Source organism: Heloderma suspectum, chromosome 1 (assembly GCF_057233095.1).
Source record: "Heloderma suspectum isolate Gila_16-S chromosome 1, 16-S_ref, whole genome shotgun sequence".
NCBI lineage: Eukaryota > Metazoa > Chordata > Lepidosauria > Squamata > Helodermatidae > Heloderma > Heloderma suspectum.
In genome coordinates this window covers 383,566,711-383,583,213 of record NC_139458.1, presented here as the reverse complement: position 1 = coordinate 383,583,213, position 16,503 = coordinate 383,566,711, and the positions used below count along the sequence as shown (strand labels likewise).

At 43.8% G+C, this 16,503-nt stretch overlaps 1 protein-coding gene across 1 annotated transcript in view; it reads right to left on the bottom strand.

Annotated features, from left to right (window-relative positions):
- DNAH8 (dynein axonemal heavy chain 8) overlaps positions 1 to 16,503 on the bottom strand; it is a 197,386-nt gene that overhangs the window by 21,829 nt on the left and 159,054 nt on the right. Inside the window, exons 77-81 of the mRNA XM_084832480.1 lie at positions 15,931 to 16,183; positions 15,639 to 15,829; positions 1,656 to 1,777; positions 1,215 to 1,333; positions 811 to 1,013 (exon numbers count right to left, since the gene is read on the bottom strand). Coding sequence (XP_084688606.1) covers positions 811 to 1,013; positions 1,215 to 1,333; positions 1,656 to 1,777; positions 15,639 to 15,829; positions 15,931 to 16,183 — 888 coding nt within the window. The remainder of the gene's footprint in view (positions 1 to 810; positions 1,014 to 1,214; positions 1,334 to 1,655; positions 1,778 to 15,638; positions 15,830 to 15,930; positions 16,184 to 16,503) is intronic.

Below are 16,503 nucleotides of genomic sequence, written 5' to 3'. Positions count from 1 at the left end.
CGGCGGCTACAGCAGCCGCCATTTGCGTCCCTGCTAGCCAGCGGCCGGATGTCCGACTGCTGGCGGAGCCGGCTGGTGGCTCCGTGGAATCCCCGCGGAGCAGAGCTGGCCGTCGAGGATTCCTGGGGGGAGGGATGGAGCGCCTCCCCCCCCGTCGAGGATTCCGGGGGGAGGGACGGAGCGCCTCCCTCCCCCCAGCGGATGCCCTGACTGGAACAGGTAAGTGATTCGTACATCCCTACTACCCATACACTACACTCAACATCTAAGGCCCTCCTCCGGCTGCCTATTCCGAGGGAAGCTCAGAAGATGGCGATAATGGAGAGGGCCTTCTCGGTGGTGGCCCCCAAATTATGGAATGATCTCCCCGACGAGGCCCGCCTGGTGCCAACATTGTTATCTTTTCGGTGCTGGATTAAGACCTTTCTCTTCTCCCAGGCATTTGGCAGTATATGATAAGTGTTAATTGATCTTGGAATGGCGTATGGTTATGGTTGCTTGCTTTGAGATTGCTTGTTTGAAGTTGTTTTAGATATATGTTCTTGTATATACTGTCTGTTAGTGTTTTTTTTTTATGGAATTGGCTTTTAAAATCTGTATATTGTATTTTTAAATATTTTACATGACACTAGAAAGACTAAAAGCAGAACCAGCAAAATAGTCTTATACAATTCAAGCCTTATGTAGTTCAAGACATTATTACAGAAGGTAGAACTAGAAAGAGATTTACTAAAAAGTTATTGAAAAGAAAGATCTAGCAAAGTGGTTTTTTAATTTCTTGTTTTTAAGAATAAAATATTATAGTTATACCCAGTTTAAGTTTCCTGGCCAATGCATCAATCTGGATAGTTGGGTCAGATCCCATTGATAAGAAACAGATGAGAGGTGTTCGCCTATCACTTTCCTCCCAAGTTTTCTCTAAGTTTAAAATGACTGGCTCTGTATATTTCTCATTCAATGAATCTGCAATGTACTTCCTGGCTTGAGAAAGTGTGCGATCTGGACACCAAGACCTAGGATCAAACATAACCGAAGAGACTCAAATTAAGTGTCACTTCCATTTATTTATAATTATTTCAAGAACGTAAAAATAATATTACTACATAGACTACATGAACAAATTATGTAACATAGTTGCTAAACACAACACTCTTAGAAGAGAACTAAAAACTAATTGCAACACAAGTAATTTCAAAACTATTAACAATCCTCACCTGATAAGCAAAAGTTTACGACAGGTATCTAGTGAATCATTGTACCCATCAGGAATAACTTCTTCCTCTGGAGCATCCTTATCGAACCAATTTTTCCACCCCTTCTCATTACGACAGATCTAAATATATATACCAAAAGTAATAGTCATAATCTCCCCTTTCAAGAATTTCATGACAATTTAAGAAAGTTACACTTCAGTGAAGCCTGTTTTTTATTACTCTATCTGGCAGAGTATGTTTCATAAACTGGGAAATACGTTAGCATTTTTTATTATTTGTATGTCCATTTATCATGAGGCAAGGAGATAATGTGTCATTGAGATGCAAACTATAAAATATTGGGATTGATTACCATGTCTCATTACCTGTCTAAGACAAGAGGATCCAGTGATGACTTTGGGCCACAATACATGGAATAAAAAAATAAGGCAATAAACCCACCTGGTTCATAATTTCAGAAAATTGTGGTAGTTTGCTCAGTTCCACTAGATTCAGCCATGTCATATCAAGAATCCATCGGAATGGTTTGGGAGGACAAGCTTTTAGATCCAGTGCTGCACCCCCTGGATGAAAACCACCACTTTTATTATTATGAAGAACTGAAATGTCATGCTTAATATTATCATGTCTGAATTTTAGAATATCAAAGAAATAGCAGTCTCTACCCCACCAACTAACAGAGTGAGCAAACTCATACAGTTCACAGGTAGGTTTTGTAGTAGTTTCTGTAGACAAACCCTCTAAGCTCTTTGGAGAAATGTGTATTAGTGCTTTGCAGCTTCTTCAAAGTATTTGTTTCTCTTGATAGAGAGAATAAGACTGCAATCCTAAGAACATTTTACTGGGGAGTAAACTCCACTGAACCCAATAGGGTGGACGTATGAATAAGCATGTTTAGGATTGCACAACACAAATGGAATCCTAAGCACCTGATATATTTAGTTTGATTTTTCAAAAGTGAGGTGTTCTTTTGGAGATATTCAGTATTGTATTTCCATATATAGGCTACAAAGTTTTTATTTGGAAATCTTGCAGCAAATACTTAAAGGGGATTAAACTATGTTTCTGTAGAGAAGTATATGCAATTATCTTGTGGCATCTGAGACATTTCTTCAGATTTTAAATGATCACTCTGACTAAACAGAAGTAACATCTCACTTAGAATGATTCCCTTCTATGCCAGCTGGGGTGCAATACGATGCCAGAATAAAAAAATTACTCTGGTGTAGCAACACCCTTCCACTGGTGAAAAGCTACTGTCACTATAACCCTTATGAGAACTGGGGTAGAACTGGGGTGCAGTGGGGGAGGAATGGGCTTTAGTCAGAAACCTAAGGTTGCTCAGTCCCACCCTTGATAACAACGTAACAATGTGCATGCTGAAGAGGTGGCTTAAATTAAAACACTCCCAGTTAGGGATGTACGAAACTCACTTACCTTTTCGCGGAATCTTTCGTGGGGGGGGGGATGGGGGGGAGGCGATCCAGTCTTCCCCCCCCCGGAATCCTTGACGGCCGGCTCCGCTCCGCGGCCAGGCCGTGGAGCAGCCGGCCAGGGCCATCTGCAGCCGGATTTCCGGCTGCGGACAGGCTGCTGCGGACGCAAATGGCAGCCACTGTAGCGGCCACCATTTGCGTCCAGCCAGGCAGCTGTGATAGGCTACGTAAGAATTTACGTAGCCTATCATGGCTAACCCCCCCCCCCCAAAGCCCCAGTGTATGCAAATGGCGGGCCGGTGGCTACAGCGGCCACCATTTGCGTTCCCTATTTTTCGCTGATTTATCTTACGTCCTTGCAGCTGTGGTAGGCTACGTAAGAATTTACGTAGCCTATCACGGCTAACACCCCCCCCAAAAAAAACCCAGCGTACGCAAATGGCGGCGGCTACGGCGGCCGCCATTTGTGTTCCTTTATTTTTTGCCGTTCTAGCCTACATAAATAGTTACGTAGGCTAGAACAGCGAAAAATAAAGGGAGGCAAATAGTGCCCACTACGCTATTTACGTTCCCCTTTTTTTCGCCGTTTTATCTTATGTAAATATTTACGTAAGATAAATTGGCGAAAAATAGGGAACGCAAATGGCGGCCAACGTAGCCACCGCCATTTGCATACGCTGGGTTTTTTGGGGGAGGGGTTAGCCGTGATAGGCTATGTAAATTCTTACGTAGCCTACCACGGCTGCAAGGATAGCAATGGCCGGCCAAGAGACTAGCCGCCACCGCCACCAAATCTGCCGCATCCGCCCCAGGTAAGTGCCGTCCCGGGGGGAATCCGCGGGGGTGTGTGAGGGGCAGACTGTTCCGCCATGGATTTTGGGGGGCCGAATGCCAGTGCACTCGGCCTCACTGAAATCCGTGCCGGAATTCTCCGTCATCCCTACTCCCAGTGTAGTCAGTGGAGCGCATAAGGCAACTGTCCTCCTGCTCCCACAGCCATAAGAGAGGGTCGGATTCTTACTAACTCTGAAACCAGTGACGGCATGCTTTCTAGGCAATGGTACATAAACCCCAGCAAGAGAACACAGATCTCATATATCAAGATGCACAGCATGGAGCTTTATCACTCCGTCCTCATACCGAGAGAACTAGGAACATGCAACCAGGGACTTTGGTGATGTGGAAATTTGGTGAAAGGGAACATTTTGCTTAAACAACCATCAGAGATAACAAAAAGAAATGCAAGTCTGCAAAGACAAAACATCCAATACAGGTTACCAAAGAATGAGGATTATCAATGTTTGACAGAACACTTCAGTGATAGCACCCTTTTGCTGGGTGAAATTCAACTTGTCCTACTTAGGGTAGATCCAATGAAAGGGACTTATGTTACCCATGACTAACAAGCCCCATTCATTTCAATGGGCTTACTCTAAGTAGGAATTATGTTGAATTCTACCCACTATTTTTACTTATTCTGCAATCACAAATGAGCACCTAGTCATAGGAATCATTTATTGCAGTTGCTACCCATTATTTATCACTATCCCAATGTTTCTCTTGTCCCCACTCCCATGGGCACCAAGGCAGCCATTCAACACACAGAGAGACAAGGACAATACCATGCAGACAGCAAGACCAAAGAGGTTGGCGACACTGTTTCCTCTGTGATGCTATTAGAACTCCACAGCTGATGCTGTCCAATACAAGTTTCAGTTGACTGTTTCAGTTGTCTCTCTGTTCTCATGATGGCTAGCAGTTAAGGTAGGCTAGGTTCGCTCCCTCTCTGCTGTTCTGCTGGCAGGCAAAGCCCGCTTTATTTAAGGCCTTTAGCTTGTTAGTGGGTCTGTTGGGTTGGGTGCTGTCAGGGTTCCCTTGGCCTCCCCTCCTTCCTCAAGCACTCACAACACACAAATAGAGAGGCTTCAGCCTCGCCTTTAATGCATTATTCTCAGGCTCATTACAGATGCAAATACTCTAAGACTCTCTGGCTACAAAGGAATGCCTCCAGGGGATTCAAATAGGAATAAACGAAAGTTGCCCGAAGTTTGAAAGGGCGGCTGTCTGACTAGGCTAACTTAGAGAGGGAGGTTCCACCCCTTGCCTGCTGCTTCCCTGCATAGCCTATCGCTAACTGGTTTGAAGGTCTAAGCTCTGCCCCTGACATTTCCCTCTTAGCTCTGCATCTCCGCCTGGTGTCCCTTAGGTCAGAGACCTCAAGCTCCTCCTCCTCCTGCTCGCTGCTTCTCACAGAGCGGGGTAAGGATGAAGTTTCATGCCTGGTGATCTGGGAGCTAGTAACCTGAGAAGCACGCCTATCCATATCTGAACTGGTCTGTGAAAAAACCTCCCCCAGTTCTGGCTGCTCCTCTTCTGAATCTGAGCTCCTAACTATCTCCCTGTGCTCAGAATCAATCCTGACAGGTGCTGTTTTAATAATATTTTTTTGTAATGTTCATGTTTTTATTTTTTGTTTTAATCCATTTTAATGGTTTCTGTAAGCCATGTTGGGTGTCATTTTCTGGTAGAAAGGCAGGGTATAAATAAATAAGAAACTGCCACCCCACCAGTGAGTTGCTCAGTAGATGATAGGGCACACATATTGGGAGGTGGGGTGGGCAGGGGAGTGGGTTCTGCACACCACACCAGGGCTAGGAGACTACAGCTGAGCTTGCTAGCTTTGGTTCTTCATCATGGAGGTGGCCCCTACCCCTCTCCCTTGCAAAACGTTGGTTCCCTTCACGCAGATAGCAAGACAACTGTGTTGAGTGCAGTGTTATGGAATTTGTCTGCGTGGAAGTGCATTGTTCTCATCCCACTCTTTTCCTGGGAAGCCTCTGGTTTCTCCATTCAGAGCACCATGGCAGCTTGTTTATTATTATTATTATTAAATTTATTAATCGCCCATCTGGCTGGTCACCCAGCCACTCTGGGCGATGTACAACATACAATAAAACAGTTTAAAACAATAAAATTCTACAATAAAAACATTTTCTAAAATACCCTAACCCACCCCAAATGCCTGCCTGAACAACCACGTTTTTAATGCACGATGGAAGCTCATTAAAGAGGGGGCATGACGGAGTTCCCTAGGGAGGGAGTTCCACAGAGTGGGGGCCACCACAGAAAAGGCCCTCTCCCACGTCCCCACCAGTCTAGCTGTCCTGGCTGATGGGACAGAGAGAAGGCCATCCGAGGCTGATCTTGTTAAGCGGCCTGTCTGGTGTTGCTGGAGGCGCTCCTTAAGATAGGCTGGGCCAGAACCATATAGGGTTTTAAAGGTCAAAACCAACACCTTGAATTTGGCCCGGAAAACAACTGGTAACCAGTGCAACTCCTTCAGCACTGGAGTGATGTGATCTCGCCGGCGGCTGCCTTTAATCAGGCGAGCCGCCGCGTTCTGTACCAGCTGCAGCTTCCGAACCGTCTTCAAGGGTAACCCCACGTAGAGCGCATTACAGTAGTCTAAACGAGAGGAGACCAGGGCATGTACTACCCTTTCCCTATTGTGTAGGGAAAGTGTGCTGTTGTCTTTTTTTTTGGCTGCCTGGTTGTGTGCTGACGATGTGTGATTACTGGGTTGGGTGTCATGAGGTGGTTGTTCAGTCATCATCATCATGCAGTGATTGGTACCTTCCATGCCTGAGTAATGTGAGGGTGTTGTCGGTGCGCAATGTTGTAATTGTTAAGTGCTGGCTGCTTTGTCAGGGATGCTGTGGGACATTCGCTTTTGTTTCTATAGCTACTGAGGTACTGCTGGCTGAGCATAGGATTGCGAGTATGCTATGACGCCAGCATTAGCCCTGGTATCAACCACCTGCCATAATAGGATTATAGGATCACCCTTCCTTGAATTTTTTCCAAAAAAATTAACCAGGAAAGCAGCCTTCCCCAACCTGGTGTTCTCCAGATGTGGTGGCGTACAACTCCTATCCCTTCCAGACAGCATAGCCAATGGCCAATGCTGGCTGGAAATGATGGGACTTGCAGTCCAACACATCTGGAGGGGACCAGGTTGGTGAAGGCCGCAGGAAAGTATCACAGCCATTATAACAATAATATTTCACTAAAATGAATGTTAGGTGATACATATACACATGGAAACTGGCAGCCTTTTGTATTATATTTTCATATAATTAATTTGAAAGCATAAAGGATGAATGACTACATTCCTGCCATTATCCTCCATATCAGTAAGAGACATTATTGCAGTTATTATAGCTTCAATATTTACTGTTTGCTACAAACCTTTAATTGTCCTAGTTTCATAGACTTATATCTGCTTACTGAATAAATTAATTTTCCTTGAATCTATGACAATAATGTATTATGGATAATTCTACATTTTTGTATGATACACACACTTTCCTTTATTAATAACTTCCTTTTAAAGAGTCTTTTTCCATGACTAATACAAACAAGAGCCAAAACTAACTCTTATACTGTCACAGACAATACTCCAGCAGCAGCATTGCCTTCTTTAATATTTAGAACTCATATAAAGGTTTTAAGTTTCAAAAACAGTTGTTGCATTAAATAATAAAGTGAACATAAGTCCTTCCTAAGTGTTTCCATAGTAAGGACAATAGCTAATAGCTCTTCCTTGTGATCATTCAAAGCATGTCCCAGCCACATTTTAGTTAACTGAAACGATGGTTTCTCACCCTGGCCTGTTCTTAAACTATAATCTAAACCAAGAATGAGCAGAAAGTAGATCTTCAGATGTTTTGGACTTCAACTCCCAGCATTCTTGAACAATGGCCATGCTGGCAGGGGCTTCTGGGAGTTGAAGTCCCCATCATATCACAGAATCATAGAATAGGGTTGGAAGGGGCCTACAAGGCCATCGAGTCCAACCCGCTGCTCAGTGCAGGAATCCAAGTCAGAGCATCCCTGACGGATGGCTGTCCAGCTTTGTCTTGTTGAATGCCTCCAGTGTCTGGAGGCTCATCTGGAGATTTACCTTCTGCCAACTCCTGGTCTAAACAAATCATAGTTCCCTGACTTCAGATGTCACTAGGAACTCTGGTTAGTTTAAAATCAGAAGTGAAAGCTTTCTGTTTCCTCCTCAAAAGGTGTAAAACAGGAAGGAGAGAGTTTGCAAGTTGAAGACTTACCACAACTTGTTATGCCTGAGTGCCTCTTACTTTTTAAAATTGTATAGCATAAGACAGCCTCCCACAACCTGGTGTCCTCCAGATGTTTTGGATTTCAAATTCCATCAGTCCCAGCCAGCATGACCAATGGTCAAGAATGCTGGGAATTGTAGTCAAGAACATATGGTGGGCACCACATTGGGGAAGGCTGCCATAAGATATAGTACATATGGTTTTAGGCTGCAATCATACATGCACTTACACACAAGTAATGCCCATTTACTTCAGTTGGATTAACCTGCGCATCAGTGTACACAAGATCTGCAGCCATAACAAATGTAAAAGCATATTAAAGTCACCATTTACATTTTAATAAAATTGATGTTATACAAATACTGTAGGGTAGTGCTGTTGCAGAACTCAGAGTCAGAGAGACCACGGAGTGAAGGAAAAAGAGATTCTTTATTTAACGCGCGGGCTTAAGGCTGGAATCATTTCCAAAGAGCCAGAAGCCCCGAAATACATCAGCACATTGTTTTTATAGACATTGTGACACATATGAAACGGCTCCTCCTCCCCCTCCCGCGTGGGGTTGCAGTCCTCAACATTTCTTCTCCTAGCACTATTGTTTATAATACAAGAACTGGGTTATAGGGTAGCCATGATAAGGAGAGAACAGAAGAGAACAGCAGAGAACAAGATATACAATTGTATGACCTTTGACAAGATAAGGAATTCCTGTGTCTCGTCAGCTTACAACAATATATTCAAGGGAGAAAGAACTCAGCAAGTACATGAAGCATGAGACTGCATGAGGCTACTTAGTCTGACCCCCGATATGGCTGCTACATTCCCCCCTTAAATGCATAATTTCATTACAATTATAGCATTTCTGATAACTATACAAAGCTTTTTGTGACATACATATTACTTAGCCTCTTGTTGGGCTATTAGAGCGTAGAGGGCAGCAGTTTTACTAGCTGAGACATAAAACAGATTGGTTAAACAGCGCATAAGACAAGGAACGCAGAGACATAACAGTATCTCTATGAACAACACTGGTAGAATTAGGATGAACAATGCTTTTAAGCCAGCTAAGATCTGGAAGCCAAGGGGTTAACTAATTGAGCTAATTGTTTTGTCTTATTGTTTTGTTAGCTACTATATTGTGCAGCTTGTTGATCTGTTCATCTACAGCATTGCCATTATCAGTTAAGTTAAAACAACAGAGCTTTTGGTGTGTCTCACAACTTAAATGATGAAGAAGGAAGAGGTAATCTATACCAGCTCTATTTTCTAGAACTGCACCTCTTAGATCACGCAACTCTTTATTTAACAATGACAATGCTCGTGAGGTGGCATTTATGCTTTTGGCTAAGCTGCAAGCTAACCGGTTGATCTCCAGACTATTAGCCAAGGCTAAACCTGGAACCCCAACCAGTGACATTGTTAAGGCCAATTTTTCTGAGTCAGAATATAACTGCACATGACTATTACAATTTTTAGTTAGTTGGAGTGCTCGAGGCTGCCGTCGACGGATTTTTTCGGGCCACAGGGGAAGAATTGGCACCAGTTCAATTGGCGGCTGAGGCAACATGGGTGGTTATTAGACAAGTTGGCAGGAATGAATGACCAAGTGCGGGAACTACATGTCTAAAACCATCCATGAGGCAAAAGTATGTGGGCATCATTAAAAGATATGTTTTGAATTTTATTACAGTGGAAGGGGGCCAGGGATAGCTTTATATTTTCTGGAAAATTTTTGACAATTAAGCATTCGTGCACACGTAGCATTTGTTTCAGCAATGATGGGGGTGCGTAGAGTGAACCCTGTAGGGGGTAGGATCTTTGCAACCACGCCCCAATTAGCATTTTGGGAATAAGTTAAACTTACACCATAAACTCTTAACATGGTATCTTTTTGAATTTTCCTAGGATGTCTACAGACAGGTATTAGGCAAGAGCTAATAAGCCTGTTTGCAGGTATACCTCTTGGCAAACAAAAATGTTTTACTTTCGTGATGTTAGCCAGGTGAAGCCAGTAATTACCAGCAAATCGCTGGGACAAACTTTCCCTTTCAGGGGCTGGCCCCCCTTTTTGCACCTTATTAAGGAGACACAATGCAACACTACTAACACTACAACACGCATGTTTGATCTTCTTTGGGATCTGACCGTACGCTGGGCAGCTATTCACCTGGCAAGCTGCAGTAGGGTCTAGTCCCCTTCTTCAATTCTCCAGTTGCAGGTCTGACCGTACGCAGGGGCACAGTCTCCCGGTGTGTCCACAGTAAGGTCTAGCCTGAGTCTTCTTACTGCTTTTTTAGAATGATTTTTAAAGGATTTTCAGGATTTCTGTTTACAGTCTACTTTCCCCCTCTCGCTCTCTTGACTCGTGTCCAATGTATCCAGGGTTTAATTATAGCTGCTTTCATAGCTGCGGGGGTGGAAAGTATGACAGTTTTCAGTCCTCTCCATCTGGGAGTCAAAGGGTTATTTTTCCCTCTTTAACTCATACTTTAACTCTTGGTTGGAAAGGATGAACTTCTGTGATGGGAATGGCTTATTTTCTAAGACAAAGTGACGCTGGGCTTGAAGAACTTTGCTCAGTGTTTGGACTTCTTGTTTAAGGCTAACATTTGCTTGCTCTTGATGCCACTCCAGTGTCAATCATGAAGTCAATGTCACGGCCCCTCTCAAGCTGTCTCCCTCTTCACCCATTCTGGCCCCTTTGGTTTTCTCCTTTGTGTATTTGATTTATTTTATTTGGGCATTCATGCCACTAATGTCCATCTTGTCCACACTGGGCACACTGGTTCTTTTTTAAGAATCTTCTGCCTCTGCCGGGTCTTCTTCTTTTCTTTTTTCGTTTACGTCTTCTTGGGCCTCTGGGTCGAGGGGGGTGTACTGGCGATAGGCATCTGAAAGACGCTCCAAGTACGCTCTGGGGCCTCGGTGGCACCTTGCAGCACTTTAGACACTTTGGTCATATTAATTGACTTCTTTATACCTGCCTTTATGGCTTTTAACAGCAGGGTTTGATACTGGGTGAGGCGCTCTAGCCCCACTTGTGTTTTGGGATTCCAGCGGGGGGGGGGGGTTACTTACAAGGAGACTTTATTGGGTAACTTACAGCACACAGGCGTACTTAATGGTTGGATCAGACAGCTTCTCTGAACCACGAACTATTGGGCTAAATGGGTTTTATACCATACATGTTACCCATGAGGCAACACAACACTAGCAAGCATTTTCAGCATAGGCTAGAAGTGTTTGGTTCTCAGGCACAGCTTCCTGTAAACAACTTCGCTTCCCAAAGTGCTTGATAACACTTTTATTCATTAGTATTGGAAGACAAATTTTTTCTCTTTCTTTTGCTTTCTTTTTGCTGATCTGCCTGTATTGCAGATCATGTTTCAAACTTTTTACATAAAACTTTCTGCTCCATGCACCAGCCTTGTCTCTTTATTTGTCTTTTTCAAGTTAAACTCACTTACTTAAACCTTTCTGCCTTACACTAGTCCCAATGACACACATTTGGGATAGGCTCTTCTTCTCCTTCTAGTTACATTTTCTTTATCTTAAAGAACTATTACATTATTGTGGCTACTTTACCCCAGGTAATAAGCTCCAGGCACAATCAGCTGCTTTTAATTTACCCTGGGGGCAACTATGGCCACGCTTCTTTTCTACAAATGTTTTTTTTCTTTGCCTCTTGCCTTTTCTTTTTTCTTTTTTCTCCCTTCTCTATCTGTCTTCTACTTTCTCTATTTCCTTCTTTTCGACTTGCCTTTGTCTTTTCTCCTTGTCATCCATTGGGAACCACACTTAGTATCATTTGGAGTTGCAACTAACACTAATCTGCAAATATCACATATATTTTATGATATCTAAGAAATCATAAAATATACACAACAAACTTTTTCTGCAATTTAACACAATGAATGGAAAGCACTTTTAGCATGGTAAGGCATGATGGAGCAGATCCAGCAATTATACTGCTCTTCTGGCTGAAAGCTCAGGGCCCATTAAAATCAAGGGACGGGCATACCCACACACACAAAGAGTTCTAGGTCACCATTTTTGCATCGGCAAATCTATGCTGCATGAGTTCTGGCAGAAGGAAATCTAAAAGTCATAGATCAAACTCAGCGTGCTGTACACTGAGCTGACTACAAACACAGACACACGGTCCACAGTGATGAGAGTTCAAGTTTATCAAAAGCTTCACAGCACTGTCCATGGCAAGTCTTTGACAATTTAAAATTTTAGTCCATGTGCAGAGTGTCTCTAAAAAGTCCAGATGATGATGGAGGCAAACAGAGAAGGCTCTGGGCAATGAAGATGAGATGTTTCCAGCAAAGGCTCTCCACTTTTGCATCAGTTTAAAAAGGGAAAGTGTGGCCCTACACCCCTTCTGACAGACAAGGGCCTTTAACTTTTTAGCAAGGCCTCTGTCTAAACAGAGCGGCACAGCTCAGCTCTCTAGCCATGACGCTTTAACCTGGGCAACTCCTCTGTAAATTTTATTTTACTTCTGTCAGGTTCTCACAGACATTTTAAAAACTTACTCTTTTTTTTTCTCTCTTCTAACCTGGTACACGAAAGCACTGAAACACTGAGTGCCGAAACTCAGGATGCTGGGGGGTGATGGGCATCGCCTTATACTTGCATTTTTCAGGCAGCCATTAATCTTCGGGGAGGCGGTGGGGTGATTTGCAGGACTTCAAAGGCAAGCTTCTCAGTTTGTTTGTATTTGTAAATCCTAAGCTTAAAACAGGACACGATGAGGTACAGGGCAGCCAAATTCTTGCTTTGGCACGGGCAACAAATAACTCGGGTCAGCTTTCTTCGCTGGGGTCTCAAACAGGAAAACAGTCTTAATTTAAAGTTGTAACATTACTGACAGCGTCAGCCAGCCAGCTACACAGATCTCATTGTTTTTTAAGACAGTTGCTCCAATATCTTCTTTTCTTCTCAATCAGGTTGGGTCTCCCAGCTTACACAGTTTATTGCAGCTTTCAGGAGCATGGTAGTAGCGTGATTTTGGCTTGGCCAGGAACATGCTGTCTGGTTTCTCGGTCTCTTTAGCACACACACTTAGGCAGTGTAACACTGGACACTTAAATCAGTGAGATTTCTTCATTGCAGGGAATCCCACGGCAAAAGCTTAATGGTTACGCTCTTCAGAAATCATATAGCCGATGGTCAGTAGCTACAGGCTCTATGCAATTCTAACACAGTTCAAAGCTAAACACGGTTACCTTGACAGAGATCTTCAACATGGTCTTTCCGCTTCATTCTGCTTTGGGCCAGTCTTATGGCACACTTTTCACTCGAAGAGGGGTCTAGCCTGTGCTCTGGGGGCTGATTCTTCACCTTTATTTTCTATTTTGCCTTCATTTTCTGGGTCTTCATTTTCAGTTTCCATTTCTTAGGGATTTCATCTCAATTAGGTGAGGTGATGATGTTGCACAACTCAGAACGTTGTGGGCAATTTTCCTGCCCCCCCTCTCTCGGCGCGCTAGGCTACTTCTTTGGCCTTACACTCTCATGCTCCCACGCTTTGTTAAAAGCCAGACTGTCCTGCAACATTTTTCTAATTAACAGCCTCAGATCTTGTTCTTTTTTTCCTCTCAGCTCAACCTTGAGCTTTTTGCTGTTTTCTCTCTCTATTCTGAATCTTTTTTTTTTTTTTTAAACCCTTTTCCTTCTTTGTTTGACATACATCTCAAGGGGGTGCAAGTCTTGAGCAGTAGACGAGCTCGCCTCCTCTTTTTTGTGAGAACACATCTTTTTAAGGGTCACTGCCGATTTTATTAAATCTTCTGCCCAACACTTCAATTCTTCAGTTTCTTTTATTAATGCTGATTGAGGTGTAAGAGGGGAACCTCCTGATCCCGTAGAGATGAAAGTCTTGGCAGACAATATCTGGGAGTTGAGGACCGTAGCTGAAATCGGCGAATTACTGCCGGTGGGGCTTGAAACTGATGGCGACAGTTCTAAGTCAAAGCGAGGGGCAATGCCTCTGTAGGGGGGATGGCAGGGGCTCAGGAGCCACAGGATCTGGATCTCGACGGGGCGGTCTTACAGTAACATGGGCCCGTGGTGGAAGCAGGGCATAAGCAGGTGGAAACGCCGTTAGCTCTGCCAGATCTTTACACGAGGCTTCTAACACTGGTTGTAATTTCTTGGCCAATTTTTCTTTTCTGAGCACCTAAACTTTTGCCTGGGATTCTAGGCATTTCTTTAGCCATGGAGGAGAAGCGTGGACTATGGAATCTCACAAGTTTATGTAGGGAAATTGGTCGGGGTGCCCAGGTCTCCCAACCACAATGGCATATACACGGCTGCTTTTGCTGGGCTCTAAAGAGCCTTTAGTAGGCCATCCTACACCAAAAGACGGCCACTCTATTTCACACAAAGTCTGCAACCGTTGAGGATTCATTGGGGGGTCCCCATAATCTCCACTAAAACCTTTCTTAAAATTTGCTAGCATACATCCCAAGGGGGTGCAAGGTTTGCTTCCCCCACCACCCATAGCCTCCCTCTTAAATTGAAGACAGACACAATTAGGGAATGGGAATTGGTCAGTGAGTAAGGGGTCTCACTGGCTGACACAAGAGGATTTTACACACCTCGCACTTTGCTACTGGCCTGGGCACCCGGACGGTCAATGGTATGCGTCAGAAACCGCAGTAGCCACTCACACAATCATCAATCTCTCCACTGCATCCATATGTCCCTGCCACCCACTTTTCCCACTTTTTACCAGAGCGGAAAGCGGCTTCCCCAGCTTCCTACTGAGTACTGGCGTGCTGGGTACTGGCGCCCACTCGGGGGTGTGATCAGGCCCCCCTTCTACCCGCAAGGAGTAGGTTCTTTTGTATACGTATACCACCAACACTGACCTTCTTCATAAGGCAGGGCCCTCTTTTTTTCTGCCCCGTGGCCTTTCTCCCTAAAGGCGGGGCCCTCTTTTTCCCATATACTTGCCTTTCTCCTGAAGGCTTCCAATGTGGGTTTCAACTCAATTGCAGCTGCGATACAGGCAGGGCTCAAGTTCCTTCCTCCGCTTCCCAAGGTTCTCTTGCCGCTCGCTGCTGTTTGGGCGATCCTGGTGCAGGCTTTCTCCCATTCACTCGACAAAAAGGTCGGTGGCGCCAAGAAAGGGAGGCATGCGCCGAGCTCGTCTTCCCGGTGCGGCGATCAAGAGCAGGCAACTGCCACCTGTCTGGCTCAGAGCCTGCCACATCCGAGTCACGGCACCATTTATGTTGCAGAACTCAAGAGTCAGAGAGACCACGGAGTGAAGGAAAAAGAGATTCTTTATTTAACGCGCGGGCTTAAGGCTGGAATCATTTCCAAAGAGCCAGAAGCCCTGAAATACATCAGCACATTGTTTTTATAGACATTGTGACACATATGAAACGGCTCCTCCTCCCCCTCCCGCGTGGGGTTGCAGTCCTCAACATTTCTTCTCCTAGCACTATTGTTTATAATACAAGAACTGGGTTATAGGGTAGCCATGATAAGGAGAGAACAGAAGAGAACAGCAGAGAACAAGATATACAATTGTATGACCTTTGACAAGATAAGGAATTCCTGTGTCTCGTCAGCTTACAACAATATATTCAAGGGAGAAAGAGCTCAGCAAGAACATGAAGCATGAGACTGCATGAAGCTACTTAGTCTGACCCCCGATATGGCTGCTACAGTGCTTAAGACTGATTTAGATAAGGATCTACATGGATCATCAGGGGATTTGATCCTGAGTACCCCTTATGGCTTCATCTACCATACAGGATTGTCACGGAGATAAAATACAAAATGTGTAGCCCACTACAAGCCTTTGCAACAACGATAGAAATCACTCCACACTACATAATTACCTTTAATGAGTGCCTGGAATTCTTTGGGCTTGACTTGGCCCCTCTGAAGATCAATTTTTAATGTCAGAAGCAGTGTAAAGAGAAATTTGTGGTTTTCATATAATCCTCTAACAGAGTATGTGAAAGTTTCATATGTCAAGAACTCAATAATATTTGAGATCCTTTTCTGTGGGATCGGAGACTTATCAGATCTAAAGCATGCAAACAAAGCAAGGAAGCAAATGGATTAATATCAATATTGGATGGAATACAAAAAGATGTAGGTTCTGTAGAGATAGCATTGTGTTCTTACTTAGCCATGGATTGATCAAACAGTTTTAAGAACTGAGCTAGTGAAGTCTGGTACATGTTATTGACCATGCTCATTTCTGTGATGAGAAAATAAAGAATGCTTCCTCGTGTAGCAGCTGGACGATATTCCTCTTGTGCAGTGTTGATTTTTTTCTCAGTTTCTCCTGCAACTTCCAGTTTTTCAGATACCTCCATAGCAGTTTGTTTTGTTGTCCTCAAAACACCAATCAATGATTCATCATCCACCAAAGAGCCTAAAGGGAACCAGAGGACATGTTGTATAAAGAAGTTTTAGAATTTCCTGTGCAGTATTCAGAACTAAATATGAAAAAAAACTTTTTTTCTTCTACCAATTACACACATATTAATTAGTATAAAGAATGCAGGCCAAGCAATTAAAGGTCAGTGGTTCTTAACATTATAAACAAGGAGAATAACAGATGTTCAGGGATTATGCTATTTGCTTATCCTATATCATGCTATGCATCTTTCAGCAGCAGCTCCAACAACTAATTATGATGGGGGAAAGTACAAGACCACTTCTTCCCGGATACAAATGCTCTCTTTTGTAGGA